Source organism: Seriola dumerili, unplaced genomic scaffold, assembly GCF_002260705.1.
Source record: "Seriola dumerili isolate Sdu_G_001 unplaced genomic scaffold, Sdu_1.0 BDQW01000200.1, whole genome shotgun sequence".
Classification (NCBI taxonomy): Eukaryota; Metazoa; Chordata; class Actinopteri; order Carangiformes; family Carangidae; genus Seriola; species Seriola dumerili.
The window spans coordinates 341437-364859 of record NW_019174455.1 but is presented as its reverse complement, the minus strand read 5'-3'; the positions used below and the strand labels follow the sequence as shown (position 1 = coordinate 364859).

General features: G+C 42.7%; 1 protein-coding gene across 2 annotated transcripts; it reads left to right on the top strand.

Moving 5' to 3' along the window:
- Window positions 1–805: 805 nt before the first annotated feature.
- Window positions 806–22881, top strand: cunh2orf76 (chromosome unknown C2orf76 homolog). Of its 2 annotated transcripts, XM_022753931.1 has the most exons (5): window positions 813–1166; window positions 1253–1303; window positions 1638–1675; window positions 19007–19088; window positions 22259–22880. In XM_022753931.1, the coding sequence occupies exons 1-5, from the start codon at window positions 1037–1039 to the stop codon at window positions 22333–22335; spliced, it is 378 nt and encodes a 125-aa protein (XP_022609652.1). In that variant the 5' UTR covers window positions 813–1036; the 3' UTR covers window positions 22336–22880. The 2 variants fall into 2 exon arrangements, with proteins under 2 accessions (XP_022609653.1, XP_022609652.1); XM_022753932.1 differs by lacking the exon at window positions 1253–1303 and having other exon boundaries at window positions 806–1166; window positions 22259–22881.
- Window positions 22882–23423: the final 542 nt, after the last annotated feature.

Below are 23423 nucleotides of genomic sequence, written 5' to 3'. Positions count from 1 at the left end.
CACTTTGTCATTATGGAGAACTGAGTGTAGACTGATGAGGGGAAAAACATTTTTTTTTATGTTGTCATCAGGCTGCAACATAACAACGTGAGAAAAGTGAAGGGGTTTGAAGACTTTCTGAATGAATTGTAATTGGACAGTTACACATTTTTGTTTGAACAGATAGGCTACATGAAGTCAAATTGATTGTGCTGAAACTCAGAGTCAGATGATCAAGAAATGTGTAATAGTCCAAATACTCACAGACTTATTTCGTTTCTTAACTCACTTCCGGTCTGTGCTGTATTTGGTTGCGTTTCTGTATTTCTCTATGTTTTCTGTCAACACAGCAGAAAATCACGTGAGATTCCACCTCATCAGTCATGGCTACTTCCATATATATTCCACATATGACACCCCTGCAGCAAATGGCCACCCTTCAACTTGTAAAACAAGTTTTATGATCCTCAAATAAAGACACAGTTACATGTATGTTAATCAGGTTTGATGATGTTATTTGATTGTTGAAATTGAAGTTGTTAGTAGAATACAGACATTTTATTTTACTTGTATTTCTATATCTATCTATCTATTCATTTATTTTACTGCATCTGTTCAGATGGTAGGTCTGAGTTTGTGGCCAGTAGGCTATATCTGTGAACACTTACACATCATCAAGCCTGATTAACATACATGTAACTTTGTCTTTATTTGAGGATCATAAAACACATTAATTATTGGGTAAATTTCTCCCTATGTTCTTCATGTTCCAATACAGTAGGTGGCGCCATTTTCCTTTCCGGTGGATGGTGAGACAGAGCGCTCTGTTATCGACTCATCGAGTCTGAACTGTTGAATAATCTCGACTGATCTGGCCTCAGCAGATATGCGACAGGCTGCATCTAAACCGTTCTAAACGAATGCTGAATACATTCATCATACAACCGAGCAGTTTGACCCCGCAGCTTCCGGACGTTAACTGAAGAATCACTGTTTCATCAGCGCTAACGGTCGGAGCGGTGGTCGGTGGTCGGTGGTCGGTGTCCAGCATCAGGACATGGCGGGAGAAGCTGTGGTCACTGTTCGTCTTGTCAGGTCATTCGAGCACAGAAACTTCAAACCGGTGGTGTTTCACGGAATCAGTCTAGACCAGACGGTGCAGGACTTCATCCAATTCGTCAGAGACGGTGAGTGAATACAGCAGGCCTGACTCATATAACGTGTCATGTTATTAACAGAGGTTGAGGTTGATACAAACTATATCTTCTTTCAGATATTACAACGAGACCAGGGCTCCCCCCTCCCTTCAGGAAATATGCTTATGGTATGTCTGACATGATTCACATTTCTGAAGCACCATATTCAGCTCAGGTGAAGCAGAAATCAGAGGGCCGCTGCAAAGGACTGTCAGAGATTTAGATCCTATGTCCAGGCTGCAAACAAAGCTTCTCACTATCACCTCAAATGGTGATTGTAAATATTTTCCGGAAAATAATCAGGTCATGATGAGAGGCAGCTAAATAACAGGACATGTAGTGGGTCAGAGGTAATGATGATTAATGCACCAGATCTGAGGAGGTTGTCATTTCATGTTTTCCCTCTACAGCACCTGGCAAAGTCCCTGCTCTTCATCTGGTTCTCTTTTCTTTCATTTCCAGACACAATGAAAATTATCCACCAAGCACATGGAGCTAAGGTATCTACCTAACACACACACACACACACACACACACTGCTGGGCCAGAAATGAAATGTGCGTTGGAAGACCAAGTGTCCTCAACAATTCACAAAAATTGTCTGGTATGCAACTTGTGTTTTAGCAGCATATGACGCTAAGTGGTCTGTTCCTGGTCATCTGACTGATACCACTTCTCAAGCTGCTATAATGAGCAGTCTCAATAGCTTTGCAAGATTAAAAAAAAATGTTGGATTTGTCTGGATTTTTATTAGTGTTTGTTGCTGTAATAAGGTGCATCTATTGTGTGTTAGCAAGTCACATAACATTACTGTCATGTCTTTCTTATGGATAGAGATGTATTTTATTCAGCACTGATCTGCTGAACTCTACACTGTGATTCAACTACAATGGTTCAACTGTCAATTGAAGGACTGATTAAGAATTAGCACCTTTCTATATATCACCATATTGTAATTGCAATATTCAATAAGCAGCATCCAATTGTATGTCATGAATATGAATAATAACCATAGTAACTTGCTTATGTGCTTATTCTGCTGTGTATAGCTCTCATCAAATGTACAAAGGCATCCTATTCCCTCAACAAGTATCCAAATATCCCACTCATAAGGGCTTTTTGAATTATTATTATCATTATATATAACATTATTATTTCTCAAGATATGTGTCTAAACTTTTGGTCGTGTTAAATAGAAAGTGCATTAATGTAAGTGCTTTGGTTTGCTTCTAAATGCAAACAGTGATATATTTAATAATGCATCAGGTTCGAGAAACAATTTGCAGCATTACGTCTGAGAATTTTGGTAACTGAAATATCTATAACTGAATCAATGTTGAATCGAATCGATTAAAATGTGAAATTGCATTGAATTGTGAATCAAAACTGAATTGATTCGGGAAGTTGGTGTTAATACCCAGCCCTACATGCCTATTGCAATCAACTTAACCTTGTAGCTGTTGGTTAACCATAAACAATATGTTTTTCACTCGCTAGCGAGCAGGCTAGCAGCTAATGTCAGCCTGCACTGTTTAAAATACATTTCTCACAGTAATTTTATGTAGCTTGCTAACACACAATAGATGTACCTTGTAGGGCTGGGGCAAACGATTATTTTTGTAATCGATTAATCTAGCGATTATTTTTTCGATGCATCGATTAATCTAACGATTCATTTTTTCGATGAAATGCGAGTGTCTGTAACCCCTCCCCTCCCCCCTCCTGCTCAGTGTAGTCACACAGACGCTGCCACAGCCACACATGTTAACCAATGCGGCTTTAAAAGACAATTTAAAAAAAAAAAAAAAATCGCTCTAGATCGGGAGCCGGCTCCCGTCGTTCACTTCAAAGAGCCGGCTCTAATCCGGCTCTCGTTCGAGACCGACCCATCACTATTCTACATTGATCAGAGTCAACTGACTCGCTGGTATCGATACTGCCGCTACTTGCTGCCGCTATTGTTTGTTTTCAAACGACACATCGACGCACAGTTTTTGCGTCAACGTATTTTTCGCGTCAACGTAATCGATGACAACGACGCGTCGTCCCAGCCCTAGTACCTTGTTTTCAGAGTGCATGGAGAAATTACATTGCATGCATCTCTCCACAACAGTCCAGAGTGAGTCTAGACTCTTGCCAAGCACAGGCCCAGCCTTTTTTACCAGCTTGTCCAGTCTCCTTGTGTTCATGTTGGACATGCTGCTACCCCAGCAGACTGCAGCATAAAAGAGTAAACTGGCCACCACTGACTGATAAAACATGTGCAGCATTTCACTGCAGACATCAAAGGACCTGAGCCTCCTGAGGAAAAAGAGCTGGCTCTGCCCCTTCCGGTAGATGGCATCCATGTTCAGGGACCAGTCCAGTTTACTGTCTAGGTGCACACCTAGGTATTTATAAGTGTGCACCACCTCAATGTCCTTCCCTCGAATGTTGACTGGCTTAAGGGTGGGCCTAGACCTCCGAAAGTCCATGACCATCTCCTTGGACTTGGAGGTGTTCAGAAGGAGCCAGTTCTTGTCGCTCCATTCACTGAAGGCCATCGTCAGATCTCTGTACTCCTCTTCCTGCCCGTTCCTGATACATGCCACAATAGCTGTGTCATCCAAGTATTTCTGGATGTGGCATGACTCAGAGTTGTATTTAAAGTTCGCCGTATACAGGGTGAACAGGAACGGAGCCAGAACAGTCCCCTGTGGAGCCCCAGTGTTGCTCATCACTGTCCCTGAGACACAGTCACCCAGCCTGACATACTGTAGCCGTCTTGTCAGGTAATCCACAATCCAGGACGTGAAGCAGGGATCCACCCCCATTCCTTCCAGCTTGTCTTTAAGGATGGGGGGGTTGGATGGTGTTAAATGCCCTTGAAAAATCAAAGAACATAATCCTCATGTAACCACCTGGCGCATCCAAGTAAGAATTGGCCCGGTGGAGCATGTAAAGTACGGCATCATCCACTCCAACATGTTCTTTGTACACTCAAAAAAGTGAAACGTTGACTTTAATTAAATTTATTTTGTCAACAGGTTCCACGAAATTTTATTAGGTTAGTTAAAAGCAAAATTATAAAGTTAATCTAACTTAATTAATTTGTCTAATTAACGTTTATTACGGTAACACAATGATTGTGAATTGAGCCAATAAAAAAAAATTATTTCTGATCAACAAGAAATATTTAAGTTGACCCAAAGTCAATTAAGTTATATGGACATAAAGAATATATGTACAGGCTACATATTTTATATTTGTTGTTTCAACATCAGTCTTATTTGTAGCAATAAAATAACACATTTAAGTTCAATTAATTAAAATATTATGTTTTCATCTAATTCATGTTTTACTAATTAGTTTGACATACTTCTAATTTGTCAACTGGTTCCACACAAATGAATTTGGTACACCCAACACATTTTTCTTATTTCCTTTATTTACCAACACAGCACACTGATTCAGTTTACATTTTGGTGTACTTGGTCCAAAAAAAACAATACAGTAACATTTTTGGCACTGAAAGTGTAACACATAATTAGAGCTGCAACTATCAGATGATTAATTGATTATTCAATTGACAGAAAATTAATCACCAACTATTTTGAAGAAAGAAAATGCTAAAATTCTTAAATGTGAATATTTTTTTCGTTAGACCTCTATGTTTGGATTGTGGACTGTTGATCCAACAAACATAACAACAAAATAGGACACTTGATGTTGCAGAAAACATCAGAAAATGGTCAAAAATGTCAATCAATTCAACTAATCAATTAATAGAAAAAATAAATTCTCAGATTAATCAATAATGAAAACAATTGTAAGTTGCAGCCCTACATATAATAAAACATACGTCCAGGTGGCATCATTGGTACAGCATGGTCCAATACTAACAGTTGGAGCATAATTGTCGATAAAATTTCAATTTTTTTGTAACAGAACTATGGTCTAACCATTTAACAACAAACTTGTTGCTCAACTTTTATTTAAACATTGAAAAATATCATTTTTCCTATTCCATGGAACATTCAATGGTTAGCTCATGTTGTTCTTGAGCATCTGCACTTTGGTTGAGAGTCTGCAAGCATCCAGTTGGAGGAAGAGCTTCTGAAGCACCTCAAAGAAGGCTTTCAGTTCCTGAGGATAACTGAGGTTCAGTGCATATATCACACCCATTAAGAGTGCACATGCAGAGGCAATGTCTCCCATGTCATGCAGAACTTCAACACCCTCAGTCACTATTCCAAAATCGGCTAGAGGAGTGGTGGCATCACCTCCCTCAACATTGATGCTGTAGATACCGAAGATAAGTTTATCCAGCTCCCTCTGAACAGCTCTAGCATCGGAATCCTTAATGTAGAAGAGACAGAAACCAAACCATGAAATGAGAAACAGTAAACTTTGCATTTCAAATTTCCTTTGAATAACAATTTAATCAAAATAGCTCAATACTACAAAACAGTGCTATGTGTATAAAATAAGATGAAGTAGTGCTGGATGATTCTCTCACACTTAGAAACATTAGGAACACATGCAATCTAACGGCATCTAATGGAACAGCTCTGCCATTGAATTTATTTTATTCTAATCTTTTTATTTTTATTTTTTGATTACATTGTACATTTTGCCCCTCTCATGCATGTAAATGAGGTACACACAATATTAATAACTCAATATAATGCACTCCAGTACACCACCACCACCCACTACGTTATCAACATAATCAACATAAAGTGAAGTTATCACCTTTCTGATAATGTCGGCAAAACTAAAAATGTTTATGTGTGATTAAGGTAGAATGTATGGCAGAGTTGTAGTATTGGATTGCAACAAATTGCACAGGTGTTCCTAATAAAATACATGGTAAGTGAATATATTAGATTTCCCGAAAAAAACAAACTGTCTTCGTCTTCATCTTCGTCATCTCCCGCTTATCCGGATCCGGGTCGCGGGGGCAGCAGCCTCAGCAAAGAGGTCCAGACGGCCCTCTCCCCAGCCACTTCTACCAGCTCCTCAGGGAGAATCCCGAAGCGTTCCAAGGCCAGCCGAGAGATATAATCCCTCCAGCGTGTCCTTGGTCGGCCCTGAGGCCTCCTCCCGGTTGGACATGCCCGAAACACCTCCCTGGGGAGGCGTCCAGGAGGCATCCTCACCAGATGCCCGAACCACCTCAACTGGCTCTTCTCGACATGGAGGAGCAGCGGCTCTACTCCGAGTCCCTCCCGGATGACCGAGCTCCTCACCCTATCTCTAAGGCTGAGCCCGGCCACCCTACGGAGGAAACTCATTTCGGCCGCTTGTATTCCCGATCTCGTTCTTTCGGTCATTACCCAAAGCTCATGACCATAGGTGAGGATTGGAATGTAGCTCGACCGGTAAATCGAGAGCTTTGCCTTCTGGCTTAGCTCTCTCTTCCCCACAACGGACCGGTTCAGCGCCCGCATCACTGCTGACGCCGCCCCAATCCGCCTGTCGATCTCCCGCTCCATCCTACCCTCACTCGTGAACAAGATCCCGAGATACTTAAACTCCTCCACCCGAGGCAGAGCCTCCCCCCCGACCCGGAGTGGGCAATCCATCCATTTCTGGCTGAGAACCATGGCCTCAGACTTGGAGGTGCTGATCTTCATCCCAGCCGCTTCACACTTGGCCGCGAACCGCCCAAGCGAGAGCTGAAGGTCGGTGTCCGATGACGCTAAGAGGACCACATCATCCGCAAAAAGCAGAGACGAGATCCTCTCGCCACCGAACCCAAACCCCTCCACCACCCGGCTGTGCCTAGAAATTCTGTCTATAAAAGTTATGAACAGAACCGGTGACAAAGGGCAGCCCTGGCGGAGTCCAACTCCCACCGGGAACAGGTCCGACTTACTGCCGGCTACGCGAACCAGACTCACACTCCTTTGGTACAGGGACTTAATGGCCACTAACAAGGGGCCATCCACCCCATACTCCCGGAGCGCCCCCCATAGGGAGCCTCTGGGAACAGGGTCGTAAACTTTCTCTAAATCCACAAAACACATGTGGACTGGATTGGCAAACTCCCATGCTCCCTCCAGCACCCCAGCGAGGGTAAAGAGCTGGTCCACAGTTCCACGCCCAGGACGAAAACCACATTGCTCCTCCTCGATCTGAGGTTCAACTATCGACCGGACCCTTTTTTCCAGTATCCTGGCATAGACCTTACCAGGGAGGCTGAGGAGTGTAATTCCCCGGTAGTTGGAACACACCCTCTGGTCACCCTTCTTAAAGATGGGGACCACCACCCCGGTTTGCCACTCCAAAGGCACTGCCCCCGATGTCCACGCAATGTTGCAGAGGCGTGTCAACCAAGGCAGCCCTACAACATCCAGAGCCTTGAGACACCCAGGGCGGATCTCATCAACCCCCGGGGCTCCGCCACTGCGCAGTTGTTTCACTACCTCGGCGACTTATGCCCCGGAGATTAGACCATCCATCCCCAGGCCTCTTGGCTCTGTTTCCTCCACGGAATACGTGTTGGTGGGATTGAGGAGCTCCTCAAAGTATTCCTTCTACCGTCCGACTATATCCTCAGTTGACGTCAGCAGCTCCCCGCCCCCACTGTAAACAGTGTGAGCGAGTTGCCGCCTTCCCCCCCTGAGGCGCCGGACGTTTTGGCAGAACCTTTTTGGAGCCGATCGATAGTCTTCCTCCATTGTCTCACCGAACTCCTCCCACGACCGAGTTTTTGCCTCAGCAACTGCTGTGGCTGCACTCCGCTTGGCCCGCCGATACCAGTCAGCTGATTCCGGAGACCCACAGGCCAACCACGGCCTGAAGGCCTCCTTCTTCAGCCTGACGGCTTCCCCTACCCCTGGTGTCCACCAGCGGGTACGGGGGTTACCGCCATGACTGGCCCCAGCTACCTTGTGGCCGCAGCTCGCAACAGCCGCCTCAACAACAGCAGAGCGGAACAAGGCCCATTCGGACTCAATGTCCCCTACTGCCCTCGGGACGCGATCGAAACTCTGCCGAGGTGTGCGTTGAAAATCATCTTGACGGTTCTTCCGCCAGGCTTTCCCAGCAGACCCTCACAACCCGTTTGGGCCTGCCAGGTCTGCGCGGCGTCTTCCCCTGCCATCTGATCCAACTCGTCACCTGGTGGTGGTCGGTTGACAACTCTGCTCCTCTCTTTACCTGAGTGTCCAAAACATGCGGCCGCAGATCTGATGATATGACTACAAAGTCGATCATAGACCGCCGACCTACGGTGTCCTGGTGCCATGTGCACCTATGGACGTCCTTATGCTTGAACATGGTGTTAGTTATGGCCAAGCTGTAACTAGCACAGAAGTCCAGTAACTGAACGCCACTCGGGTTCAGATCGGGCAGGCCGTTCCTCCCCACCACACCCTTCCAGGTCACGCTGTCATTGCCCACGTGAGCGTTGAAGTCTCCAATAGGACAATGGAGTCCCCTTCGGGGCACTTTCCAACACCCGTCCCAAGGACTCCAAAAAGGGCGGGTAGTCTGAACTGCTGTTCGGTGCATAGGCACCGACAACAGTCAGAACCTGATCCCGACCCGAAGGCGCAGGACGCAACCCTTTCGTCCACTGGGGTAAACTCCAACATACAGGCAGAGAGCCTGGGGGACACCAAAAAAGCCCACCCCGGCCCTCCGCCTCTCATCCGGAGCAACTCCAGCAAAGAGGAGAGCCCAGCCCCTCTCAAGGACTTGGTTCCGGAGCCGACGCTATGTGTCGAGGTGAGGCCGACTATATCTAGCCGGTATCGCTCAACCTCTTCCACAAGCTCCGCTCCTTCCCCGCCAGAAGAGGTGACGTTCCATGTTCCAAAAACCAGTTTTCGTAACCGAGGATCGGACCGCCAAGGCCCCCGCCTTGGTCTGCTGCCCAATCCACACTGCACCGGATCCCGCTGACTCTTCCTGCAGGTGGTGAGCCCACTGGGAGACGAACCCATGTAGCTGGTTCGGGCTGGGCCCGGCCGGGCCCCATGGGCCAAGGCCAGACCACCAGGCGCTCACCCACGGGCCCCAACCCCAGGCCTGGCTCTAGGGCGGGGCCCCGGTGTCCCTCCGGGCCGGGTGCTTGGGTTCTTGTTATTTCTTTTCATTGGGATCTTCTGAACCGTTCTTCGTCTGGCCCTTCACCTGGGACCAATCTGCCTTGGGAGACCCTACCAGGGGCAAAATGCCCCTGACAACATAGCTCCTAGGGTCATTAGGGCTCTCAAACTCCTCCACCACGGTAGGGTGACGGTTCAAGGAGGAGTAAAACAAACTGATTCCATGCAAATAATAACAAAGTAACAAGATTAATTATTTGAGATTTGATTCAATACAGGCAGAAACTAAAATTACCAACCAGGTATTCCTTGAAGTGGTTGTTTGGGTCTTCATTCAGGTAGACGCAAAGTGCCCTGAGGATGCACTCCCTCCTCATTTCAACAGTTTCATTCTGAAGAAAAGAAAATACAGACATACTTAGGTCTGTAGATGTACACATACTACACCTCACATTTCATAAGCAAGTGAAATGTATGACATCTCAACTGTAGAGACAGAGGGGTACACAATAAACAATTAATCAGCACATGGACATTAAAAGCTACCACCACTTTATAGATGTCCACATTAAGCAGGGAAGAGAAGGAAAAAACAGCATCTTCCTTCTTTGTTTTAAAATCTTTCAGGTCCAAAAACTGAACTTTTCACCCCAAACTTTTCACAACACTCACTAAATGATAAACCTGAAAATAGAGGCCTTGATTTTTAGTGTGAATCAGGGAATTGTCGTCATGCTGTATGATGAGAAGAAAATTCTATGAACAGCAAAACGTACCTGTGTGACTGGGGCCAAAATTATGCTAATTTTCCTCCCTGCTGAGCCTCCTTTCTTCTTGAAGACTTTGATGAGCTGGGCAGTGTGTTGGTCAAGTTGTGCAAGGAACTTTGAGACAAGGGGAACAGTAGTGATCCTCACAAATTCTGCCTCCACCTGAAAACATAATGTCCACAAACACAACATATTATTGGTACCTACTAAAACATTCAATCTTATAGTATGACCTCATAAAGGTTTTTTTTCATGTTCTGCCATATTTCTTAATTCAGTACAACCCTGTAACTGTCCTAAGTACTAAGAGACTTGAACAGAGATGCTCTGTGCTTTAGTTACATTTTACACAAAATGATAAACATTCCCATATGCTTCTGAAATTCTGCAAGCCATTACAACTCTTTCACATTGTCATTTGATACATTGTATCAAATATATGAATCAAATGACACTACCACATTCAAATCTGAAAAAAAGAGCAACAATTATATCAGTAAAGGAAACTTAACTGGTCAAACAGTTTTCTTCAGTAAGATCTAACTGTTAACATACCACACGCAAACTCAGCAGTGCCACCTACACCACATCAATGAAGGAGGGAGAAGATAAAGGCTATTACAGCCAGGATCTGAAATTCAACATGTTAAAAACTAATGAAATTAGAAAATGAAATTAACTAATAAAATTTATGACTTGTTCTTCAGAGAACTATAGACCTAAAAATAAATAAGCTATTCAGAATGAGAGCAAAAGAATGAAGCTGTCTAATCTAATAAATGTTTCTAAAAATAAAAATGCTGACAACCCGATTTGCAGTAATTAAGTAGTTAGTTGTGATCATACCTGTTATGAGTACAGTGCCTTGGCCAGAAAGGAGGGAGCACGAATCATCAATGAACAATCATTCAGGGCCTGAAATAACAACATGATGATTACAAAAAGAGATAAAAAGTAAACTAAAATAAATCTGATGTTGAGATGTTGAGAGATCAATTATTGGTGCAGGATCCTTTAGGGCTACAATGATACATTTCCTTTAAGCCTGCCATGACTTTCACACACAACCCCATAAGAAAAAAGAACATATATACATATATATATATATATATATATTTCATAGTCTAAACAAATACATGTAGTGTTGCAGCTAACCATGCTTCAGGTCCAAAAATGTGTACCTTTCCTAGTAAACCTTTCCTGCAAATCATAAATCCACTACAAATGCCACACAAGGATGTGAGAAACAGGTTAAATGTACTGTAGATTTTTTTGGTTGTGGTGACTTCAATTGTCCAACATTTATTTACGCACTTGATTTAGCTATAACTCAAATCAAAATTCACACCAATGGTGAACTGTAGCATTGCCTTCATAATCTTCACTGACAGCACAACATTGCAGGACCACAATACATATCTTTTCATTAGGTCTATGGCATTAACTATCTGTGTCACACTTGAAAAATAAGCCTAAAGCCCCTTTAGCTAAGAGTTGTAAAAAAAAAAAAAAACTGTGCTGCACATTCAAGAAAATATAATACAAAAACAAAACGGTTAGTTTGCAGTTAACACACTTGCAATATAAATATATTTTTCAATATAAATAGGTTGAACAACAGCCTTCTCTCCAGTTCTCTCCTTTACCTGCAAAAGATGGGAGGGTGCGATTATCTTTCGGAGGGAAAAACAGACAGGCTTAGATTTTCGAAAAATTTCAGCCTTAAATTCACCTCAAACGCATTTGTCTGCTTGAGGGTGCGATTATCTTTCGGAGGGAAAAACAGACAGGCTTAGATTTTCGAAAAATTGCAGCCTTAAATTCACCTCAAACGCATATGTCTGCTCTGTGGCACGGCACTCCTTTTTTCGTTTATGTTAGCATATAGCTTACAGAACGGTTCATTCAAGTTCATTAACACTAAAAACGTAACGTATCGGCCGAATAGAAGACAACTCTTATAACCAGATGTGAGCGAAATGTGAGCTGGTAACGTTACCTCAAGCCTACAGCCACTTGTCGGTGCTTTATTTCAATTCTATAACGTTACTCTAAGTCTATTTTTACTCGCATGCTAATACATAGCATTTCCTGTAAATGCCTCACAATAAAATCCTCAGGCAAGTTCGTCGACGTAAAGCTTTTAATATGAAGCAGCAGCAGGAAAATGGTTTGTGTCAGCAGTAACTTCACCAGCTTTGAAACGGCTGACAGGAATCAGTCATCGGTAAAATAAGAGTAATATCTGAAGGTACAGACAGGAACACGGGAGTAAAACAAATTAAAACGCAGATACTCGGGTACAAAAGCATCCTATTAAGAGCTAAACACGTGCATATGCAACACAGCTTTCTCTGTGGTCACAAGCATAAACTCAGTTTTTTAATGGCCTGTAAACAAGGTTGGTATCGCCTGCAATGAGTAACGTTCATAGACATACAGTTATATAATGACATTTACAGACCGACTATGGTATGGGTTCACGGTTGTAACATATGCTCAGGGATTGGCGGGGCTCGGCGGGATAAAAGTAGACCGACCTGGGTCATGCAGCTAGCTAACATGTCCGAGACCGACCTGCTCTGTAAAATTACACAAGCACGCCTAAATATAGAACACGTCTTGTATCACAAACCAAAAATACAATTATGCTCAACATGAAAATAATACAAAAAATATGTATGGGTGAAAAGAAATATCCTCCTACCTTTTCCAACTCACGAAACGAAAACCAACAGCAACTTTTCCGCCAAAATTAACTGGAAAAAAAGATCTGGAGTTCAAGTGGCCTCACGCATGTGCAGTCTGACTCACCTTAAGTTTTTTCTTCTTTGGGGTTTTATGGCAGCTGGCGTTTTATTACTGCCACCTTCTGGATGTAAGAAGTATCGCAATCCTAATTCACTTAACTTAAATGTTTTGTAATGAAACAGCACATTAATATTTTGTAAAGATAACAAGAGACAAAATTACATGGACTTCATTAGAAAAAAATATTTAAACTTAACAAAGACATGTATTTTAAGTAAACTGAACATTAAATAATAATATAAAGTGCACAACCCACCAAATTCATTGTTTTGAGTGTAGGTGAACTGTAGGGGGTCTAATGCATGTTCAACCTGTGGCCTCAGAAGGTGGAGAAGCAGCTGCTCCAGGGTCTTCATGATGTGTGATGTGAGAGCCACCGGTCTGTAGTCATTTATCTCATCCGTTGGTCCTACTTTAGGTACCGAAACAAGACATGATGTTTTCCACAGGATTGGGACCCTCCCTGTTTGTAGGCTTAAGATAAAGATCCTCTGGAGAGGCTCAGCGAGCTGGGCTGTACAGTCCTTTAACAGCCTCGGACACACACCTTCCGGGCCTGTTGCCTTTCCAGGATGTAGCCTCTTGAGCTCCGCCCTCACCTCCTCTGCTGTAAAGGACAGGAGACTTGACCCCAGTGTGGAGGGAGTTGTAGCTGCGGTGTCAGGTTGTGGAGGAGATGGCGTAGGAAAAGCTGCAGCTGAAGCAGTGGGAGAGAGAACAGGTGAGGCTGTGTCACACCTGTTGTAGAACAGGTTGAACTCATTGGCCTTGTCCACATCACCTGATGTTGACTGGCTGTTCTTGTCCTTATAACTAGTGATGGTCCTCATCCCCTTCCACACCTCTCTGGTGTTGTTGTGCTGCAGCTTCTTCTCTACTTTCTTTTTGTAGTCATCCTTCGCTTGCTTTAATCTCCTCTTCAGCTCATGTTGCACACACCTGAGCTTCTCCCTGTCTCCTTCCCTGAAGGCCTCGTTTTTCTGGTCGAGGAGGGTCTTGATGTCACTGGTGATCCTGGGTTTATTGTTTGGAAAGCAGTGTACAGTTCTTGCTGGTATTACAGTGTCCATACAGAAGTTAATGTAGTCCCTGGTACATTCAACCATTCTATCAAGATCAGGGTCCTTGCTTTTATCATTTTCCTGTGACTCCAACAGGACATTCCAATCTGTGCACTCAAAACAGTCTTGTAGAGACTCACTGGCCTCCGGGGTCCAGTTCCTGAATGAGCTGGTGGTTGCAGTCTGCCTCAGTACACAAGGTTTTGTAAGAAGGCTGAAGAAAAACCAGATTATGATCTGATATGCCAAGTGGTGGTAGAGCTGAAGCAGTGTAGGCCTCCATGACATTTGCATACAACAGATCCAGTGTCTTATTTTCCCTTGTGGGACAGTCAACATACTGAGTGAAGCCAGTCACTTGAGAGGTGAGTGTGACATGGTTAAAATCCCCTGATATTGCAATGAATGCATGAGGGTGCCTGGTTTGTACTCTCGCAACAGTCTTGTGAATGACGTCACATGCGACTGCAGGCTCCTCTCATGGTTGAATGTAAACAACAATGGCAACGATATGTGAGAACTCTGGACTAAGACCAACTACCAACAGTTCAATATCCCGACAGCAGATCTTCTCCTTCACTGTGTCACTATGTGACCGGGGTTGCACCATCTATTGTTCACAAGCAGAACCAGTCCTCCACCTTTATTCTCTCCACTTGCTATAGCATCTCTGTCCGCTCTTACTGCAGCCGGATAAATGCACACAACGGTAGGGAGTGTTGTCATTTAAACAGGTCTCCTAAAACTCATGAGACTACACTAACAATATGCTCTCTGGTTCTTCACAAGTTCCTCCAGTTCATCACACTTGTTAGCCAGCGAGTTGACATCTTCCTTTGTGTACATTAATTTCTCCATCTTCAGACTTCTTCTTATCGTGTCCACAAGACAGTCAGTTACAAGGCTTGGCTAGATGTGGTTCAGCCACAGCTGAACACATTTCTGTCCCTTCTCATTAAACTCTGCTAAGTCCGATGCTGTGCAGGGCTGTTCCAGCAGGGGGCATATCAGGAAGTGTTGCATGGTCTGTGGTTCAGTGCCACAGTCACACACGGCGTCCCCATTATTCAGATGTCCCCATTTGGCGAGAGTGGCTTTTGCACATCCGACACCAGATCTTAGTCTGTTTAAGCATTTCCACATTGCGTAGTTGGTATCCGCTCCGGGGGGCAGTGCCTCGCTCGCCTTTAGCTCCATTGTTGTTTCTGGTGGAAAGTTGTCAAGTCTTTCTTCCCACCGAGTGACTCTTTCACTGCTTGTACTCGGTGTTCCGAGGGGTGGGACACTTTTCAGGAAGCTTTTTCTGGACTTGAGGCGGCTTTTGGCTGGTACATGGCCGAAGAGAGGATGTCTTTGGTCAGTGGACTGTTGTTGCCGCTCTTTCTTGCTTGCTGCTTGTCGTCGTATCTCTGGTGGGGCTATTCCTGCCAGGATGTACAGGCGCTCTGTAGGTGTTGGTTTTAGGCAGCCAGTGATAAGACGGCAGCTAGCATTTAGGGCGGGGTCCAACTTCTTAGCATGGGCAGCTCGCTCCCATACTGGGCAAGCATACTCTGCAACTGAGTAGCAGAGAGCAAGTGCGGTTGTCTTAAGAGTCTGTGGATTAGCACCCCATGTTGTGCCAGTGAGCATGCGGATGAAGTTGTTCCTCGCACTCATTTTACTCTTAGTCTTCTCAATGTGGGTCTTTAAAGAGAGGCATCTATACAGGGTTACCCCTAGGTAGACTGGGTGCTCGCAGTGTTCAAGGGAGGTTCCTGACCAGCTGGCCTTCAGTTGGCGCTTAGCTTCACGATTTCGCAGGTGGAAGGCACACACCTGTGTCTTAGATGGGTTTGCACGTAGGTGGTTCTCTTCATAATAAGGTGTTAGCTCTGTCAGAGCGTTGGAGAGTCTGTCTTCCATGATTTTGAAGTCAGTGGCTTGTGCACCTATGCCAAGGTCGTCTGCATAGATGAAGCGACGGGTGTCTGCACTTTTTGGTTGGTCCTTGGTGTAGATGTTGAAGAGAAGTGGTGCAAGCACACTTCCCTGTGAGAGACCATTCTTGAGTCTTTGCCACCTGCTTTTCTTTCCTCCAAGTTCAACAAAGAAGTGCCTGTTTTCAAGCATGCTTTCAATCAGCTCTGTCAGACGGATGTCTCTTGTGGTCTCCAGGATCTTGCTGAGGAGACATCTGTGGTTGACTGTGTCATAAGCAGCTGAGAGGTCGACAAACACCACACCAGTTACCATCCCTTCCTCATAACCATCTTCGATGTATTGGGTGAGGTTGAGTACTTGGCTAGTTGTCGACTTGCCTGGGCGGAAACCTGCTTGTTCAGGGATGAGGTGTTCATCAACCAAGGTGCCAATTCTGTTGAGGATTAGACGTTCGAAGAGCTTTTAGGTGTGACTCAAAAGTGAGATTGGTCTGAAGTTCTTGGGAGTGGATGGATCTTTCCCAGGTTTCAGCAGTGCTATAATGTGGGCTTTTTCCAGATGTTCGGGAGCTTGTGTGTTGTTAGGCACTCATTGTAGAGCTGTAGGAGCCATGTCTTGGCCTTGTAACCGAAGTGCTTGATCTGTTCGGTTGCGATGTTATCCAGTCCAATTGCTTTTCCTGGTTTGAGGGTAGCGATTCCCCCTTCCAGCTCTTCCATGGTGAGCTGTCTTGTAAAAGCAGGGTCCTCGATGTTTTTCTCGCGGTTCAGCTTGATCTTTTTCACGCTCTTTCCACTCTTTCCATTTTCAAGCAATTGGTTGGCAACTTGGTTGGCAGTGACTTTTGGGTGCTGAGGAGCTGCTTTAGGGTCACCCCGTAGCTTGTGAATAAGTGTCCATGCTTTCTTGCTGTTTTTTGACATGTCTGTGGACTCAATAAGAGTGTTCCAGGTCTTGCTTCGCTCTTGGGCAATACTTTTCATCACCTTCTCGCCCTGGGCGGTTGTTTCCTCTGAGAAGGGTTTGATTCAAACATGCTGACATAATTGTCATAGAGTCCTGCACAGTCATTTGAAAGACCAGGTATATATTCAACTCTACAGCCACGTGGGATATGTTTCCGAGCAGTTTTCAGCACCAGGTTAGCAAATTGGTCATAGTTTGTGCTAACTGGTATTATATTTTTGGTCTTCTCTTCCAGCTCGTTGGTGAAACCTTCCCAGTCTGCTTTCTTGTAGTTGAAACGCCTTTTAAAGGGCACGATGGTTGGGACTACAGCTGCATTGATTAGGATCCCAATGGGACGGTGTTGGCTTGATGGAATAGGGTCCAGCACAGTCTTTTTACACAGTCCAGCAATGTTATTTGTGACCATGGTGAGATCTGGATTATAGCCCCGTTTCCAGCGAGCACTGAAGAACAAGTGTGGTAGCTTGGGGTCATGGATAAGACTTAGTTGGTTGGTATCTATCCATTCCTCTACTGCTTCTCCATCCTTGTTTGTTTCAGGCTAGCCCCACTGGGTACTGTGGCTGTTGAAGTCACCAATAATGATCTGTGGTTTGCTGTGTACTTTGGGGATTGGCTGGGGAAATATAAAGTCTACAGGTTGTGGTTTATAGACAGATGTTACTACAGCACTGCTTAGCTCAACAGATAGGACTTCGATGTTCGAAGTATGGCACTGCCATATTGCCTGTGAGGTCGCTCAATGGCCAGGACCATTCCTGGTATGGTGGGGCGATTGTTTTCACTCCGTCTGTGCGTCTCTTGCAAGCAGAGCACGTCACAGTGTTGCTTGCTGCATAGATCGGCTAAGACGGTTCGTTTTGCAGAGGAGAACCCTTCGATGTTCACAGATATGACTGTCAATGCTGGTCCTGAGGAAGTTCCTTGTTTCCAAGATTGACCTTGTCTATCTCCAGGCATGATGTTTTCTTCAGACGAAACGCCAACATAGAATAAAAAACATCAATCGACAAAAAATATACTAATATATACAAATATATTGCAAAAAGCTACAAGCTATGCGGACTTGCTGCCACTTGTTGCCAGTGCATCATTTGAAAAAAAATATGTACATACTGTATGACCCCACAGTCCACAGTTGCAGTGCTGTTTACTGTCCAATGAAAACTTGAACCTTAACTTTACTTTGAAAAAAGGACCAGTCATCTCTTCAGCTGTGCTACAGCTGACAAATTGACCGCCCAGTGTCACCTGGCCAGCAGGTCATCAAATAACTGTCTGCAGGTGAGCAGTGGCAGCTGTCAGTGGAACAGCAGGTGCCTCTAAAACAGAGCGACTCTGACATCAAACCGTGTATGACACCTAACACCAACATTACCTAAACACACACTAATAACGGTGTTCTAACTAAAAAACACAAATTAGTGAACCACCCGCTTCAAAACTCACATGAACCCATATGAGGATAAATGTGAAATAGTTTAAACTAGACATGCATAGATATGGAATTTCAGGGCTGATCAATCTTACAGATGCCAGACTGTGAGGAATAAAATGTATAATGTATATTTTTAGACTGGCTAGTTTATTTTTGTAATATAACACCAATACTTTGAGTGCTCACCATCGATACAATCAGAAGGGTAAAGGGTTTGTAATAGCCCTAATTTATGTAGATAGATAGATACTTTATTTATCCCCTTGGGGAAATTTATGTGTATATTAGCTCATTGTTCATAATGATAACAGTTAATAATAAGTAAACAATAATAATTAAATTAGTCCACTTCCTTTGACTGAGTTGTTCTACACCCTAATGGCAGTGGGGACAAAGGATCTCCTGAACCTCTCTGTTCTGCAGCGCAGTAAGATGAGACATTTGTGCAGCTGTAGCTGCTTCTCTGTCCTGCCAGAATATTTTGAAGAGGATTGTTGGTATTGTCCAAGATGGCCTCCATCATACATTGCATGCATCTCTCCACAATTGTCCTGAAGGGTTGGCCGAGACCTTCGAAAGTCAATGACTTTGGTCTTGGTGTTCAGAAGGAGGCAATTCTTGTCGCTTGTCCTGGCTTTGCTTGCCAGACCACATCAGCATGTGTTGCTTCCCTTATCCCTTGACATTTGGAGGGTTGTAACAAGTGAACCAGTTGGTGTTTCAATCTCAGAAACCAGGAGATTTGTGTTAGTGTGTTTAGGCTGTATGTTTCATAAATGCATATTGGTTGATTTTTGTTGTTTTTTTTGTCTCTCTGCAGACTAATGAGCTGGTGATGAGTTTAGATGATGATGAAAAGCTCATTCTGCAAGACGGCCAAACCCTCAGGACTGCAGGTGTTGGTAAGAGTTTGTCATTGCTGCCCATTAAACACTCACTGAAAACAGTGATTTGGCACTTTTCAGATGCCTTTAGTGTCTGAAAATGAAATATGTTGAACAAGCCTGAGCTACTTTCCATAGAAGAGTCTTCTTTCCCTCTCTTTCTCTCTCTCTTTCTCTCTGCCTCTCTCTGTCTCTCTCTCAATTTCAATTCAATTCAATTCAACAGGCTTTATTGGCATGACATTTTCAATTGCCAAAGCACAATACATATCATTCAATGGAATTCAATGATCAGAGAAATAAAAATGTCGATGACTTATTAAATTTATATATAAAATACATTGTAATTGTTAATTGAATTAAATTGATGAAATAAAGAAAAGGATAAAAAAGCAAACTTAACATATACAGTATATGTGTATATATATCATGTGTATATATATATGTGTGTGTTTGTGTGTGTGTATGTATATATATATATATATATATGTATGTATGTATGTGTGTGTGTGTATATATCTATATATATGTATATACATATATATTGGTGGCCTTTCATGTGCTTGTGCAATGAACAGGGTAGGAGGCGGGACTACACTGCACAGCACAAAGTGCTTCTATCAGCCACAGACATCCGTTTTAAAGTGATAGGTGACTAGAAGCATTAATTCCCATCTACCCATCAGGTATTTTTAATGAAAATCGGCCAATCATGATCAGCGACGACCAATCGGAGCATCTCTCTTTGTCTATTCTGTTCAGTGAGTGTCAGAGAGGTGGAGCAGCAGTTTATTACCCAGACGAAGGTTGTGCTCTGTCTTCACAAAATTGTGAAGACAGAATAAGAAAGATATTGTCTCTTCTAACTTTCTCCGTGAGTGATCATGTTATAGTAAATCCAGCTGAAATCACAGCTCAGTCTTTGTCTTTAACTGATGTGTTTGGTGATTTTGTCAGACGACGTCGTGGTTGTGAAATACTTCCTCAATTTCACACATGCACCACACATGGTCCAGACAGATACTGGGGTTTGACCTGGCCTTTTTTATATTTGTTAGCTCTCATTTATATAAATGGGATGGACAAATATTAGAGAGACCTCTCAAGATACCACAGTATAGGTCAACAGCACCACAGACTATAGATTTCATGAGCATGAAGTTGAATCAGCACCTCTCTAAAACGTTTAAAAAGTTTATCTTGATGACATTGTGGCTCACTCAAACACTTGGGCTGACCACATGAAAACCCTGAGCATCATTTTCAAAAGATTAAAGAAAGCTTCACTTACTTTGAACTTTGCAAAATGTGACTTTGGTTTTGGGGATAGGGGCACAAACACCTCCTTATTCTTATGTTGTGCTCCCATTCCGCTAGACTGGAGCGTAACAACATGAGACAAAGACTGGAGCGTAACAACATGAGACAACATGATTACAAGGGGAAATAAGTTATTGTAGTTGATCCCACTGATTTGAGCTGCTAATCAGTACAAAAGCAGAAGGATTAGCAGAAGCTCTGACACAGTCCATGGAGGTAATTTAGGTATAGGATATCATTCTCACTCATGTCCATTGTGAAGAAATTTTGTTCCCTGTGAAACATGATGCCTTTATATTTAGTTCAGTATCACAGTAATCCACTGATAGTTGTCTGAACATCCATGGAAATGTTGTAAACAGGAATCGTTAATAACTAATTTGACATACTTTTGACGGTGCCAGATTTCCAAGGTGTAAAGAACTACCAAATATATACAGGTCTCAAGCTGTAGACTAGCTGTAGCCTAGCCTGCAGCTAACTTACTCCATGGCAACATCATACTGTACTTCCTGTTTACATTAAATTCCATAAAGTTTTCTCAAAGGTTGTACTATCAATACATTTTGATATTATTGTGCCTCAGAATTATTTTGTTCCTGGAGCACTGACTGTCCCCTCTATTCATCCATATGTTTGCAGTGCAACCAGAAAGTATTCAGACCCCTTCACTCTTTTCACATTTTTGTTATGATTCATTGAAGGTTCAAAGAACAGTGGTCTCTATCATTCTTACATGAAAAAGTATGAACAACCAGGACTCTTCTAGTGCTGGATCGGGACTAATTGAGACATCTGGGAGAAGAGAGGAAAACAAGAACCTGATGGTGGCTCAGTTCTCAGAGTCCGATCTGGAGGAAACCATGACTGAACTGTTTGACCTCAGTTCTAAGCTTCATGTCTGGAGAAAACCAGGCACTACTCATCACCTGAACAACACCACCCAACAGTAAAGCATTGTGGAGGCAGCATCAGGCTGTGGGGGGACAGGGTGACTGAGAGATCCTAACAGAGATCCTTAATGAAGACCTGGTCCAGAGCTCAGGACCTCAGACTGGGCTGAAGGTTTACACAGCCAAGACAATCTCCTGACCTGAACATGTCTGTCCACTGATAGTCCACATTCAACCTGACAGAGCCTGAGAAGACCTGCAGAGAAGAACAAGAAAAAATCCTCAAATCCAGATGTGTAAAGGTTGAGATGTCAGATCAAGAAGACTGGAGGCTGTGATCACTTATAAAGCTGCTTGAGTGTGATATTTCAGTTTTTCCTTTTAAGACATTTGCAAAGATTTCTAAAATTCTGTTTTCACTTTGTCGTTATGAAGTAGAACTGAGAGTAGACTGATGAGGGAAAAAATGCTTTTTGTTTTTTATTTTAGCACAGAACTGCAACATAAGAAAATGTGAGCAAACTGAAGGGGTCTGAATACTTTCTGAATGCACTGTTTATATATATTTTTTACATTATCACTGTGTACAGCTTTTCAACCCATAGTGTGAGTGTTTGGAATTATGTTGAAAAAAATAGTTTAACCTTTTGTAATATTTTTCATCATAAACTAAAATTTGGAAAAGGTCTCTGCATATTGTAAAAACAGTTGTCTTTATTTTACTGCTGTTGGTCACTATCAGATTACCAGTGCTTAGTATATGTTCAGAGTATATCAAAACCTTAGACAGATTAATTCACCATGTCATCAAATGGAAATCTTAGCTAAATTTAAGATCAGAATTACTTGTAATGATATACTGAGGCCATCAATATTAGTCCAATAGACTTATATTAGATAATTGATACTGATGAACCTCTGCTGGAAGTACAGTTTCAGCACAGTGGTAACTAACACTTTTGTTTGTTGTTTCAGCCAGTGAAACAGAAGTGGCCTTCTTCAGGAAAGAAGACTATGGTCTCTATAAAGCAAATCCCAAAAGTGCCTGGTGACCAGTATTTTACTTTATAGCATAGGAGATTCTTAAAGGCCAAAAGACAAGGATTCCAGGGCCCACAGGAGAACAAAAATGGTGCCATCATGTTTCTACTGTTGAGTTTTAATTTGTGCAGATGTTTTTAAAATTGACGCTTATCATACATGGGTATGCCTTTTTGTTTCTTTTTTCTATTTCCTTTTTCTTTTTTGACCATGAATGTTAATTTTCAGTGTTGTTTTAAAATATACTCAATAAAGTTTTCTGATAGCTGCATTTTTTTAATGTTTTTTGTGTATTAACAGAGTAATATTTACTGCACTAAACTCTTGGTAACTTGGTAACTAACTGGTAACTTTGGTAATGTGCTGCAGTTATGGTTATGAGGAAAAAAAAAAGTGAATACAAAACACTGTGTTAATGTGTGTTTTGAAGTTTCTTTATTAGACAAAATAATTTTTTTTTATCAAACCTGTAAATGTCCTTGATCTTGAACTTAAAGGATTAGTGAGTTTTAAAACAAACTGATATATAGTATATCTAACCACTTATATATATATATATATATACATATATATATACATATATATGAATGTCATAGCTGCAATGAATGACTTGTTCAAAAATGGCACACTGACTATACCAGTGTCCCAAAGGTTTAAGTGACACATCTCCAAGGTTTGCATTACGTTTACTCTTCTGATTTTCTTCTGTACTCAAATCCTGTTTGGGAAGACGTGTGAGTGGCTGCTGCCTGAAATATGTCATTGCTATTAATGAAGGCAATGCTGTCTTGGAATCTGAATAAAGAACTGAAGACATGACTGTCTTAGTACTGTTAGAAACATTCTTGATTCTCTCAACCAATTACACAAAAGCAATACCTTTTTATTCAGTCATCCAAAGATGATTATTTTAATAACCTTAAAATTCTGAAAGGCCAATGTCTTTTTAAACATTTTATTAAATACAGAAGTTCAAAAAGGCATCTGTTGAACATCACATAAATTCATTACAGTGCAACTGAAAACATGCCTGCAGCAAATACTGATAAAATCAAATACAGTGCATTCAGGAAGTCTTCAGACCCCTTCAATTTGAAGC

Bases quoted from the DNA above. Each gene is read 5' to 3' on its own strand.
- cunh2orf76 (XM_022753931.1), top strand. From the start codon at position 1,037: ATGGCGGGAGAAGCTGTGGTCACTGTTCGTCTTGTCAGGTCATTCGAG. The intron at 1,304-1,637 runs GTATGTCTGACA...TTTCATTTCCAG, and splicing joins CTTCAGGAAATATGCTTATG to ACACAATGAAAATTATCCAC. The intron at 19,089-22,258 runs GTAAGAGTTTGT...TTGTTGTTTCAG, and splicing joins CCTCAGGACTGCAGGTGTTG to CCAGTGAAACAGAAGTGGCC.